Consider the following 13,853-nt stretch of genomic DNA (forward strand, 5'->3'; position numbering starts at 1 on the left):
CAAGCCAGTGCTAGGTACAAAGAACAACAAAAGTCAACTAAAATAAAATTTCTCTTTCAATTTTCTAAAGGGATATTAAAACCAGAAAGAAAAAAGAAAAAATATGAATATCTAGACAATGTCCTTCTGCAACAAACACTATTCCCACAATACTACTTACACTGATTGACTATAGGGTACAAAAACATATCTTGTCAGGAAAACATGATATACTGTTGTTACTAAAGCAGTCCTGTTCACTTAAGATGCTTTTATGCTGAGTATTTAATCTCAGTTGCAATACTACTGAAAATAGTTATGCACACACATAAAAATGGACAGAGAAATTGAAGCCATGTCTGACAAAGAATAAAAACCACAAAACACAGGAAAAATAATTCAGTTTTCTAAAGAGGATTTGGAAAAGAACAGAAATTTAAAATATTTATAATATATTAGCAGCATTCTTTAAAAATATTAAAATTAAAACTTTCTGCCCTTGCGAGGGCTTACTGAAATAAAGTGGCGGACGTAGACAAAATACTTGAATTTTTTTCTTTTAAAATAGTGTATCACATGGCCAGACATTTAAACTTTTGAAGAGGTTTTGTTACCAGTTACAAGACAGAGCCATGCTGTTCACAGGTTCTAAGCAATACAATTCAGTTTGTGTCCCTGAACAGCTTTTCAGTCTTCACAACTATATGTATATGTCCCCACCTATCATTCTGCCTAATCATATTTGTATTTTAGGGAAATCTGGACAGCTGTCCCATATACCTCAGCAGAGGAAAGTGTAGCCACAGGACATGCACACAACATAGACTAGCAGTACACCGGGCAAAGGACAACTGGGAGGAAACACCACAAGCCACCCCAGTTACACAAACATGCTTAAGTTTTTCAGTCCACTCTGGAAGAAAACAACCAACAGAAAACTGCATGATGGACCAGAATTTTTTTTCCTGATTTTCTGCTCAACTTTTTTCATTATATCCTTACCTCACCCTCTCAGCCCACCCACAGTCCTGTCTGACATATAGCTTCTGAACTCTCTGGGGGTGGAAAAGGTCTTCTTTTGCCACTTGCTTTTACAGAGCCAGGGCCACTGGGGCCTTGATTGGTGTTTCTAGGCTCTACCATAACATAAATAACAGTAATGGATTAGGTACAAAAAAGCCAACTATATACATCAGCCAAGGCCTCTGACAAGGTTAGCTGACCAGTTACAGTTACAGAGTTTCAATTAAGTTGCAAGAAGGCACAAAATATATTTAGTACAAATAATGCCAATATCTGATTAAATACTGGGTTAAAAACTATAGAGGGACCTAAGGGTGAAAATTCACCATTCTATCTTCCTCACCCAAACTCTGAGTAATCAGGGTTTAAGCAGAAATCTCTACAACATTCAAAGACTAGGAATTCTCATTTGGTAACCCACAGGAAGGCCATGAGATTTCACTAGAGAACCTCTGTAACTATTATCTCAGCTAATAGCTGCACTAGCATCTATTGCTCTGTCACATAATCCAAGCAATCCTGGATTCAGGGTTTCTACACTCATCTACTTATCCCAGCAACACAGTCCCACAATGAGTCTTAAGTAATAGAAGTTATCTGCATCCATACTACCAGAGGATTTCATACAAAGTGCAAAAGTTCAGCAAGTCTATCCCTGCCATTACCCATAAAAGAAAGACTGTTACACCTACTCTCCTGCTTTTTACTGGCTTTCCACTCCAACATAGGGGTGTATGGGGTGTACAGGGAGGGGTAGTACCTCTGTTGGAGGAACCTGTCGTACCCCTTCGGGGGTAGTCCATCCACTTTGGTCCCCACCTGTCTTTCAGCTCTCACTTGTGGCTTCAAGCAGCTGCAGCATGCGCAGCAGCCACACCCCGGGCAATTGCTTCAACAGGCCGTCCAACCCAGGTGAGTGTAACCAGTGGGGCTCAAACCATCGGTGAATTTTCAGATGTGCCTACCCAGCATGTGAAGCCAGTTCCAGCGGACTGGGCGGAAGAGATCATTTAGATCCAATGGCCAAGAAGGTGGTTCTGCAATGCTTTGTGGAAAGTGAAGGGCTTGACAAGGCACGAAAGATCTCAAGGCCATCCACTGCAACCAAAGAAGTTACTAGTCATGATAATTCTATGAACCACTGGTGCCTGGCTTCCAAGGTCGAGAGAGTGGGATTGTTCCCATGCAACGGCTCTACCACTTAAAAAGCTTTCACGCACAGGTCATGTGCAAATCATCACATCACCCAAGTCCTGCGGCGACGGGGGAGGGACGAAGCAACAGGTGAAGGTTACCAACGGGAGTCGTAGTCCCAATTCCGCACGTAGGCGGCCTATGGACAAGTGGTCGTCCAGCTCTATACCTGGGGCAGCTGAGTTGCCCGGCAGCATCCCAGGCGTCTGAGCAGTCCTCTTTAGGACAGCACTGCTCACCCTAGTAAGGGAGGGGCCTAGAAAAGGTGGCCTAAGAATTGCCTGCCCTACAACAATAACTGGCCACAAGCCGCGGCTGGCAGTTCAACCCTACTTGCGGTCGAAACCAAAAGAAAAATTTGAGAAAACTTACCATTGGTGTATGGAATGTTCGTACTCTCATGGATCGAGAAGCTGTTGCAAGACCTGAGAGAAGAACAGCTCTCATTGCTCGTGAACTAGCCCGCTATAACATCGATATAGCAACATTAAGTGAAACAAGATTGGCTGGAGGTTTCTTGAGTGAACCAGGAAGTGGTTATACCTTCTTCTGGAAGGGTAAGACTGAGGCACAGGACAGAATACATGGAGTCAGTCTGGCAATAAAAACCTCACTGATGCGTCAACTCCTAGACCTTCCAGTGGGTATCAATGAAAGATTGCTGAAACTATTCTTCCCACTAAATGCCAAACGTCATGCCACCATCATCAGTGCATATGCACCCACTCTAACATGCCCTGACAACTCCAAGGAACAATTCTATGAAGATTTCAACAGACTGATCAAGGCCACAGCTCCAACAGACAAACTACTCCTACTTGGAGATTTCAATGCCTGAGTCGGGGCTGACAATGAGAACTGGAAAGGAGTAACCGGGCCACATGGTGCAGGCAAAATGAACAACAATGGACTACTCCTTTTGAGCCGTTATTCTGAAAACAACCTCACTATTACCAACACTCTGTTCCAACAAGCAGATAATACAAAACGACGTGGACGCACCCTAGGTCTAAACAGTGGCATCTGATGGATTATGTCATTGTCAGAAGGTGAGACATCCGAGATGTACTGATCAGAGTAATGCGAGGTGCAGAGTGCTGGACAGATCACAGATTAGTAAGGATGTCTCTTCAACTTTACATCACTCCCTCTTGGCACAAATGCCTTAAGCATGTGTGACCTGCTTTTAACATGGCCAAACTGAAGAATGCCCAATGTTTCAACAATTTTCAGAAGAGTCTTGACAACAAATTAACACCCCACGGTAAACTGTTCGGTACTGTAACCAAAAAGTGGGATCAGTTCAAGCAGATAGTGACTGACACAGCAATAACATCGCTTGGACCAAAAAGAAGCATACATCAGGACTGGTTTGAAGAGAACCAAGAAGAAATATGTTCAGCACTGGAAGTAAAGAGAAAAGCCCTTACTGAATGGCAGAATGACCCCTCCTCAGCCTCCAAATGGGACCATTTCAAGCACCTTCAGAGCAAAACACAGAAAGACCTCCGCCAGATACAAGACAGCTGGTGGGAGAGCAAAGCCAAAGAAATTGAGCACTATGCTGAGACCCACAACTCAAAGATATTCTTTAGTGCTATTAAGACTTCTATGGACCATCTAAACCAAGGACTACCCCACTGCTCTCATCAGACAACACAACGCTGGTCAAAGACAAAGAGGGAATCAATGAAAGATGGTGAGAACACTTTAGCAGCCTCCTTAACAGACCATCGACCGTGAATAATAACGTCCTCAATGAAATTCCGCAACAACCCATCCTGACAGATCTTGACTTTCTGCCCACTATAGATGAGATTAAGAAAGCTGTTAGCCAGATGAGTTCAGGAAAAGCTCCTGGAAAAGATGGGATACCAGCAGAGACATATAAAGCGGCAAGTCCAGCAGCACTAGCAGCATTCCATAGCATGATCATCAGCATCTGGGAGGATGAAAACATACCACAGGACCTCCGCGATGTTATTATTGTCTCCCTTTTCAAGAATAAAGGCAGCAAAGCAGAATGTGGAAACTACAGCGGCATATCCCTCCTCTCCATTGGAGGGAAGATCATCGCCCACATCATCTTGAACCGCCTAATAGCCAGTATTTCCGAGACAAATCTACCTGAAAGTCAATTCTGTTTTCAACCTGGCTGGAGCACAGCCGATATGGTGTTTGCTGTCAGACAAATACAAGAGAAGTACATTGAACAGAACATGCACCCGTATGCTGTCTTCATAGATCTGACAAAGGCGTTTGATACTGTCAACAGGCAAGCCCTTTGGACCATTCTAATACGATTTGGCTGACCAAGAATATTTATCCAGATTATACGCCTTTTCCATGAGGACATGACAGGCGAAGTACTGTATGATAGAGCCACATCAGCACCCTTCAACATCACCAACGGCATGAAACAAGGATGTGTTCTTGCTCCTGTTTTATTAAACCTGTTCTTTGCATGCATCCTTAACCATGCAATGAAAGATTTGGACCGAGGTATATACCTGAAATACCGGCATGATGGTTCACTTTTTGACCTCTGTCGCCTGAATGTAAAGGCTAAGACAGTGCAGAAACTCCTTTCTGAGGCACTCTTTGCTGATGACTGTGCCCTTATGGCTCACATTGAAAACGATCTTCAGCACACTGTCAACAAGTTTGCTGAGGCCTCGCAACTTTTCAGATTAACTATCAGCCTCAGAAAGACAGAAGTTCTCCATCAACCTGCACCTGGATCAAATGCTCCTGTCCTAAGTATCTCCATTGACAGCACTCAGCTTAAAGTAGTGGAGAACTTTAAATACCTGGGTAGTGTCACATCCAGTGATGGATCACTGGATAATGAGATCAACGTGCGAATATCCAAAGTGAGCCAGGCACTTGGCTGTCTGCGTGTCAAAGTTCTAAACCACCATAACATCCGGATGTCAACAAAACTGCTTGTGTACAGAGCTGTTGTTTTCTCATCTCTTTTGTACGGGTGCGAAACATGGACACTATATAGGCATCACATCAAGCAGCTCGAAGCATTCCACATGAGCTGCCTCCGTAACATCATGAAGATCCGTTGGCAAGACAAAGTGCCCAATCTTGAGATCCTCGAGAGAGCCCAGATGACAAGCATCGAAATGATGATTATGAAGTCACAACTACGTTGGACTGGTCATGTCAGCCGCATGGATGCCAACAGAATCCCTCACCAGCTTCTGCATGGTGAACTCTCCCAGGGCATCCGGCGTATAGGTCGTCCATGGAAACGCCACAAGGATACCATCAAAGCCAATCTGCAATACAGCAGTATCAAACCTAGGGACCTTGAGGATGCCGCCAGTGACAGAACACAGTTGCGTGCAACAGTCAGAAAAACCTGAATTGCCTTTGAGGAAGACCGCTGCTGGCATCTACAAGAGGCACGCGAACGACGTCACAGAGCATCAGCAATGCACAACCCACAGATTGCAAACTTCCCATGCACCATCTGCGGCAAAATGTGCACCTCTAGAATTGGCTTATACAGTCACCAGAGGGTACACCATGAGACCAATAACAGATGATCTGCAGAGATTTGTCATCATCGGATCGATGGACTACCATTATTACTCCAACATAACAGGAAGTTGCTACAGGGAAGCCAACCAAATGCTTTGAAATACAGTAGAATCCTTTTTAATTGGCACACCCCAGGGAAAATCCAAATATGCCAATTAATCATTAGTCTCAATTATCAAAGGCTTATAGAATACATTGTGCATTGGTTTAGTTCAATTTTATTTAATAAGTTTATTTTATTATGCAATGTACACAACATGTTTAAATATTATATTAAGATAACTTTCCCCATTTTCGCAACCACAGGAAAAAAGAAGTAACAAGTAAACAAATGGTCACACAGCTGAAAATATATGCCTACAAACACCACTTTTCACTCCTATTTTCAGAAGTCCTGCAAAACACAGCAGGCACATCATTTAAAAATAGTTAGTGTGCCATTTATTCATTGCCTACAGTCACTGTAGCACCCAAATAAGAACGTAGCACGCTTATGAACCTACAAGTAATAGAAATTGAATAACAAATAAAAGACAGAATCAACCATAATAAGACAATCATTCCCATTAAGTGATTGTACTGTTATGGAGGGTGCCAATTAAGTGGATTCCATTGTATATGTAAATTCCAAAGCATAAAAAGGGATCACTAAAAATTCTCAGTGAATATTATTACCAATTTCAACATCTCAGATCACAGGACTACAAATTTCACAAACAGTGCCAAGCCCAATGGGCCCTGACTGGGCTTGCTGAGCTGTACCATAATATAAGTAATAGTAAAGGATTAGATACAAAAACCCAACTGTATACATCAGCCTATGCTTAATTTAAAAAACCTCCACCACACTTAAAGGTGTGAACTTTAAGACCTAGATTGAATAATTCTTTTCTAACAAAGTATACTCTAATTCCGAGAACAATAATATCCATTATTTTATGCCTGTAGGATTTTTTCTGCGTTTAAAATATTTTTCAAGCTATTACTATTTATTTCAAATGAGGTATGAGTGTTTAAGAAGAAGCAAAAACCCACATTCATATCTGCTATTCTTATTGCTGAAACACTGGAATTTAAACATAAGATACTCTACTTGTCCACTTGTGTCTGCAGCCTGCTGGAAATGTGTAGCAAGAGAGGTCTCATCCTGGAAAACTTCATTGCACTCCAAACACTTTAGACTATGTCTACAAAGTTTTGATGGGTCTTCATCTAGAGGCATAGCTGGAATGATAGGTGTACTTGCTGGGGCTGATATTACAGTTCCAGTTATACCAGACTGCATCTTGGTTACAGTATGTGTGCCAACTCCCACTGGGCTTTGAAGAGTAGAAGGTGCAACAGCATTGCTTGAAGGAGATGCTATCATTTGATCTGCTGGGACTGGTTTTAAAATCAAATGGGAGCATTGCATTACAACTCCTTTCTCCTTATGTCCACGAGCATGGGAAAGAAGACTGCATTTATTATAGAAAACTAAATTTTTTGTACAATGATTACATGTCACTTCAATTCGCACACTCCTTCTATCATAATGCTGCGTCAGACTCTTTTCAAGAGCAAATGAATCGCCACATTCCAAACACTTGTAACCACGTGTCGGTAATGTTATACCTGCATTGGCAGGAGGACTGAGGTTTGGGACGTAAACTGGGACAGGATTAACACTACTCAGCACCTTATTGAATGCTTCCACTACAGAACTCTGCAGAGATGATACCACCTGGACTCTTGACACTTTTTTAGAAGGCTGTGTGGCTGCTGCAGAAATTATTGCCTGCTTTATTTGTTGCTGAGGTTTTGTTAGCACTTGGCGGAGTTCAGAGGTGGCTTGAGCACCTTGAGGCAGAAGATTAAGGTTGGCAAGATGGACTGTCTTTGGCACAAGTTTAGCACTGGCAAGGCTTGATGCTGGCACCACAACAGTCTGCTGCTGTATAGCATTAGCAGCTTTAATAATGGCACTACTGGCACTTTGCACAGAAGCAGCAGATATTACAGTGGCTTTCACCGTAGTATTGTTAGCAAGCTTCAGATTAATAACTTGTGATCCTGCTGTTTTCACTGCTGAAACTGGGAGAAAGGCAGTAGCCACAGGTTTAATAGTGACTTGTTTAGGCGCAAGTTCTGCAGATGCAACAGCATTGGCGACAACTGTTGACTGGAGAGGTGCCCTCGGAGGAGAAGAAAGAACAGCAGCAGAACTTGGAGAGGATAAAAGAGATGTCATGGAAGCTACCATGGAGGCAGTTTGCTCTGGCTTTTTACCAGAGTCCAAATCAACTTCTGGCAACACCCGGGTAACTGTTCTCTTGATTTCCCCAGAGGAAGTCTTGATGGTTTTTATGCGAACTTTTGGAATGGCTGGTGTTGACCCTGCAGGAGAAGATGGAGAACCTTTGCTGCTGTTTTCACTTGATACACTTCTAGGACTATCGGGTTGTTTTATAGATGGTTTTTTAGCACCATCAATAAGACTCTGAGATTCAGGTGATTTCTCAATAGCCCGGGGACTTTCATTCATGTCTTTTGGTAATGGAGACGATTCTCCTGAAGTAGTCTGTAATTCATTACTGTTATCTGTAGCTGCCTTTTTAGCACTCAATGCAGCAATTGCAGCAATGCACGAAGAAAGCTTTGCTGATGACTTTGCTTTGGACTGTGAAATGCTGGCAAGATTTGCTTCAACTTTTTCAGTACCTAGTTTTCCATCAAGTACTCTGTTTTCAAGCAGCTTTTCAGAATTATCTTTCAGCAACTTGTCCTCTAGTTTTCGGGCTTTGAACGATTCGTAGACACTTAAGTTCACAGAGTTTGTTTCCGTTTCTCTTTTAACAACTTTGCTTTTGTCTACACAACTTGAAGCTGGAATTCCAGATTTAATCAAGTTTTCCCCTCCAAGAATCTTTAGTTTGTCATACTCCTGCTGAGAAACTGATCCTGTTAACACATTTGCTCTGAAATTTGCACGCATCTCTTCTTTATCTGGAGGATCATCCACCTCTATTTTTTCGTCATCATCAAATTCTTCAGCACTTGAGATTGGGCTAAACTGGTTGAAAGCTGAGTCTTTCAGAGGAGCCTGGGAGGCTGACCCCTCTTCTTTCAGACACTTCCCTTCGTCTTTACCATAACTGTCAAGAGCAGATGCTGTTAGAAAACCATTATGTAAGCCATTGCCTGTGGAATGGTGGCCATCTTTATCCATTCCTTCAGAGGAATCAATATTACGTACATTTTTCACAATGACACTCACACCCACATCAGAAGATGATGGCACATGACAATCTTCATCTGTATGAGCATTCTGTTTTATGTGGCTTTCATGATCGTCATGTCCAGACTCAATAGCTGCTTTAGGATCGACCATATCTGGGATGTCAAAGGCAGCAAGAAGGTCGTCAAAGTCAGGGGTCTTCATATCCCCCATGGTCATGTATTTGTTTGGAAGAAAATCTATAAAAAGAGCAGAAAACATTTATATCAGTATTTTAAAGATCGAAAGTACATTTTAATATACACATATTAATAAAGATAATGCCCCTTCATATAGTATGCTAATGGTTTTGTGAAGTCTTAGCATGCTTATTTCACGCATGAATTTATAGACCACAATTTCTTTTTAGACGTTAGAATCATGCAATAGCTGCCCAGGTCCAAGAGAACATGGCAAATACTTACAGTGAGACCAGAACAAAAGAAGACTTTGGGGATTATACTTTTCCTTTTTATTTAGACTTACAATTCCCTTTGATAAGCATCCTGGCTCCTGTGTTTAAAGTCAGTCACCTCTACATTATGAAACTTGAAAACCTAGATCTCTTGCATATTTGCAATTTTCAGGTTAGTCAAACCACTGAAGATACAGAATGACTGTACATGATATGGGCTACGTCTACACTGGGACACTACGTTGAAATAGCTCATTTTGACATAGTGAAATCCAAATAAGCTATTTCGACGTGTAGCTTCTACACATCCTCCACGGCTGGTGCTGCTGTTGACGTTCAGTGTTGATGTAGGAAAGCACTAAATCAAAATGGGCCCCGCAAGGGAGCGTCTACACACAAAAGCAGCCCCAATTGGAATAAGGGGGCTAGGAAAGCCTGCGAACAGGGTCACAGGGCAGACTAGCCCTTCTGGGGCAACAGCAAGCCACTCCTTTAAGGGCCTCTCCCAGACACACACAGCCTGCACAGCACAGGTCGGCAGAGCTGACAACAGCTGACCACGAGGGGATCCAGGTCCGGGAGGCCCTGCGGGCCCATTTTGACCAGGCTGTGGGGTGAGCACCCACCACCCACAACACACTACACTGCCCCCACACCCACATTACCACACCGAGAGCACACGACACACGTTTATTTTGTTTTAAATAAACCGAACGTTCTTGAAACCCAAAAAAAAAAAAAAGAACTTTCTAAACATGAATGGGGAACTATGTACATTGGGGAGGCGGGGACAGCTACTAAAGGGGGGATGGGAGAAGGCAACTATTTACAATAATGCGGGGGGGGACTATGTACAAAGGGGGGGCCTGGATGGCCCAGTCCTCAGCTCCCTTCCCCCTACTGTGCAGCGGCTGGTATGGGGGGGAGGGGGGAGCCCGCAACCCACTTCTGGGCTGGAGGCTCCGTCGAGGCTGGGTGGGGGCTGGGAGGACTGGCAAGTACAGCCGGGCTGGCTCCTGAGCCCCATGGTCCTCCTCCTCGGCAGGCTCCAGGGCAGGTGGACGGCGGCTGGGAGGGACAGCAGCGTCGCCATCCACTCAGCGCTTCGCTCAAAGGTCCTCATGAAGGACCCCCCCAGCCTCCTGGCGCCAAGCCAGTGCTCTCTCCTGCAAGTGGAGCTGGCGCTCCTCCACTTGCAGGCGGCGCTCTGACACCTCCACCTGGCGACAGAGGGTGGTGAGCAGCTGGGGTTCAGCAGCCGCCCGTGAGTGGCTCAGGTGATGGTGGGCTCATCCTGGGGCCAGTCCCCGCTCCATTGCCTGGCTGCCATGGTGCAAAGTCCCCGGTGGGCTGTCCAGCACAACGGATGCAGCGCCCGTGCTGTCATGGCCCTCAGACAGAGTGGCTGCGGAACAGAGCAGGGAAGAGTGAAGACAGCCGTTAGTCTGGGTGCTGACCCATGGCCCATGCCCCCACCCCCCCGCTGCTGGGTCCCCATCCCCTGTCCCCCAGGGATGATGACGGGTGCGGTGTCCCCCCCGTGGGTGACCCCCTTCGGGGGTTCTACTCCCCCCTACCCCCAGGGACGGTGGTGACACCGTCCTGGGGAGCAGGTGCTGACAGGCTCTGAGGTACGTGCCACTCTGTCCCGGGGCCATGGTCTGGCTGGGCCGTGGTGGGACGGGGTCAGCTGGATGTGTGGAGGGCCTTGGTCATGTCCCTTGCCCCCGCCCCTTAACCCGGGGGTGTGCACCTGGGGTACATACCTGACGATCTGCTCCCACGGTCGGGGGACACCCGACAGGCGGACGCCCTGCTGGAGCTGCAGAAGGGGAGGTCACTCAGGAGCCCCCCGTCACTGGAGCCCTCCTCCTCCTCCTCCTCTTCTGTGCCAGGGGTGGGCTCCTCTGGGGGCCCGTGGGGTGCAGGGCTGGCCTCCGGGCCAGACTCCGGCTCCAGGGCCTGCTGGGGTTCCTTGGCAGAGGTGTCAAGGGTGGCCAGGGGGAGGAGGTATACCGAGGGCCCAGGATCTCCCTGAGCTCCCTGTAAAAGGGGCAAGAGGCACGGGCAGCCCCAGACTGGCTGGCCATGTCCTGGGCCCAAGTGTAACCCTGCCGCAGCTCCTTGACTTTACTCCTGATATGGTCAGGAGCGTGGACAGGGTGACCACGGGCAGCCAGGCCCTCGGCCAGCCAGGCGAACACGTCTGCGTTCCACCACTTGCTCCCCACTACCTGGAGCACCTCCTCCTCATCCCAAAGCCCCAGCAGGTCCCGGATCTTGGCGTCTGACCAGGAGGGGCCCAGCCTCTTCCCTCTGCCCCCTCCGCCCCCAGCCTTGGGCGGCTGGCTGACTGCCACCGGCGGTGGGTGGGGGATCAGGGCATCTGGAGGGCGTGCAGGCTGTGCATGTGTCTGTGCTGCTGCCTGCACGCTCTCAGCTTCCTGCCACAGGAAATCAGGGACCATGGAGCTTTAAGGGGCTGCTGCACGCAGCAACCATAGAGCCCAGGGGCTAACCAGAGCATCTCTCAACTCCTCAGCTGATGGCTGCCATGGAGAACCATGCTATTTCGACGTAGTGGGACGCGGCTCACCTACACATGCCCTACTTCGATGTTGGATGTCTAAGTAGGGTGCTATTCCCATCTTCTAATGGGGATAGCGATCTCAACATCTCACCGCCTTACATCGATTTCAACTTTGAAATAGTGCACGGCGCACGTAGACGCACTGGGCGCTATTTCGAAGTTGGCCCGGCTATTCTGAAATAGCCAGCTAGTGTAGATGCGGCTATGCACTCTTAAAAAAATGGTATTATTCCATCCAATTATCTCTATGTGACTTGGGTGTCTTTTAATACTTCCACTGTCCATAATACTCATTTTTCAGTACAGCTATGAAATAGGTTCCATTAAGATTAATTCCAATTTAATACATTTAGGTTAGTAAGTTCACTCCAATAAGAAGGGCAAAGGAATATAGTGTGATGCCTGTTGTTCACTACTTGACATTTACTGACAAACAAAATGTGCAATGTAAATTCTTTTATTTAATCAACTTCCACCAATAAGAGACAAGCTTCTGCATGACACAGATCTCTTCTTCAGGTCTAGAAATGGTACTCAGAGTGTCACAGCTAACTAGAAGATCAAACTATCTGTGACACTGAGTACCTCTCCCAGACCTGAGGAAGAGTATCCCAAACCTGAGGAAGCTCTTGAAAGGATGTCACGAACAGAAGCTGGTGTCAAACTCCATCCCCATCTCTCTAATATCTGGGGACCAACATGGCTACAGTGACCCAGCATTATCTAGTAACTGAATGAATTAAAAGTCATGAGATCTTTGCAGTTTGGGGCATTTCAACTATCTTCACAGTAAACAGTTAACCTCAGTAAAGGTATTTCCCAGACTGTTTTTCAGTCACTCACTATGGCCCCAAGTCTGAAAAGATTTACCCACATGTAACCTTATGTATTCTGAATAGTCAGTCACATTGACTTTTACATACTTTTACTGTGTTGGTTGCTCTTTGTTCACTGTTACACTGCCCATCCATTTTTCCTTTTTCTCTGCAAGAACTAGGCACCTTGAAACCCCTTTGAGATTATAAAAGGATGGGTTATCAACTAACTGGCCCCAGAACATTTTGATAAGGTTGAGGAGTACCTTTAAAGGTCTTTTTGCTCCCCTCTATTCTAGGGGTCAAATACTGTTGTTTGTTCTGCTTTTAAACACGTCATATCAACACTCCTCGTCATGTAAGGTAAAGCAGATATATTTATAAGCAAATACATCCTAGACTAAAATACAGTATTGACCTCATGTGTAAAGTAATGTGCTCGAATGGGCATTTATTTTTTTATTTAAAAACAGCAATTCTGCATATAGGATGTACAGCATGCAACTGCTACACCAATTCAGGAGCTTTCTGCCTCCCTGGTTCTTCTATCTGTAGTAAATATCCAAGGCACATTGTTTCACACTTTAAGCCTCGGTACCTCTTTCTCCACACAAGCTGCCAGTTAGGCTAGCCAAGGCCTGTATCTCCCATTATTGGTTTACAAGGATATCCAGAGGCCTGAGACGTAAATGATGTAAACCAGTGCAACTGCAATGAAGTCAGCTCTACGCTGTCTTTCCCAAACTCACCACGAGAGAGCTTGCGTTTGTGTATAGCAATAAAAATGAACTTTTAAAAGTCTTGTCCTGTATTAACAAAGACGCATGGCCTCGTCTACACTGTGAGGGTGAGTCAACCGAAGTTACGTTACTCCAGCTACATGAATGACATAACTGGAGTTAACACAGCTTAGTCTGACTTACCACAGAGTCAGTACTCTCCCACTGACTCACCATTTACTTCTTGGGCATCTAAGCCGTGTCTACACGTGCACGCTACTTCGAAGTAGCGGCACTAACTTCGAAA

General features: G+C 45.5%; 1 protein-coding gene across 2 annotated transcripts in view; it reads right to left on the reverse strand.

The window, feature by feature from the left end:
• The window catches only part of ZNF532 (zinc finger protein 532), a 99,048-nt gene that overhangs the window by 58,081 nt on the left and 27,114 nt on the right, over window positions 1-13,853 (reverse strand). For both annotated transcript variants that reach the window (XM_074995714.1, XM_074995715.1), the window contains one exon: window positions 6,845-9,207. In XM_074995714.1, the coding sequence (XP_074851815.1) occupies window positions 6,845-9,187 (2,343 nt within the window). In that variant the 5' untranslated portion in view covers window positions 9,188-9,207. The remainder of the gene's footprint in view (window positions 1-6,844; window positions 9,208-13,853) is intronic.

Source organism: Carettochelys insculpta, chromosome 5 (assembly GCF_033958435.1).
Source record: "Carettochelys insculpta isolate YL-2023 chromosome 5, ASM3395843v1, whole genome shotgun sequence".
In the NCBI taxonomy this organism is placed as follows: domain Eukaryota; kingdom Metazoa; phylum Chordata; order Testudines; family Carettochelyidae; genus Carettochelys; species Carettochelys insculpta.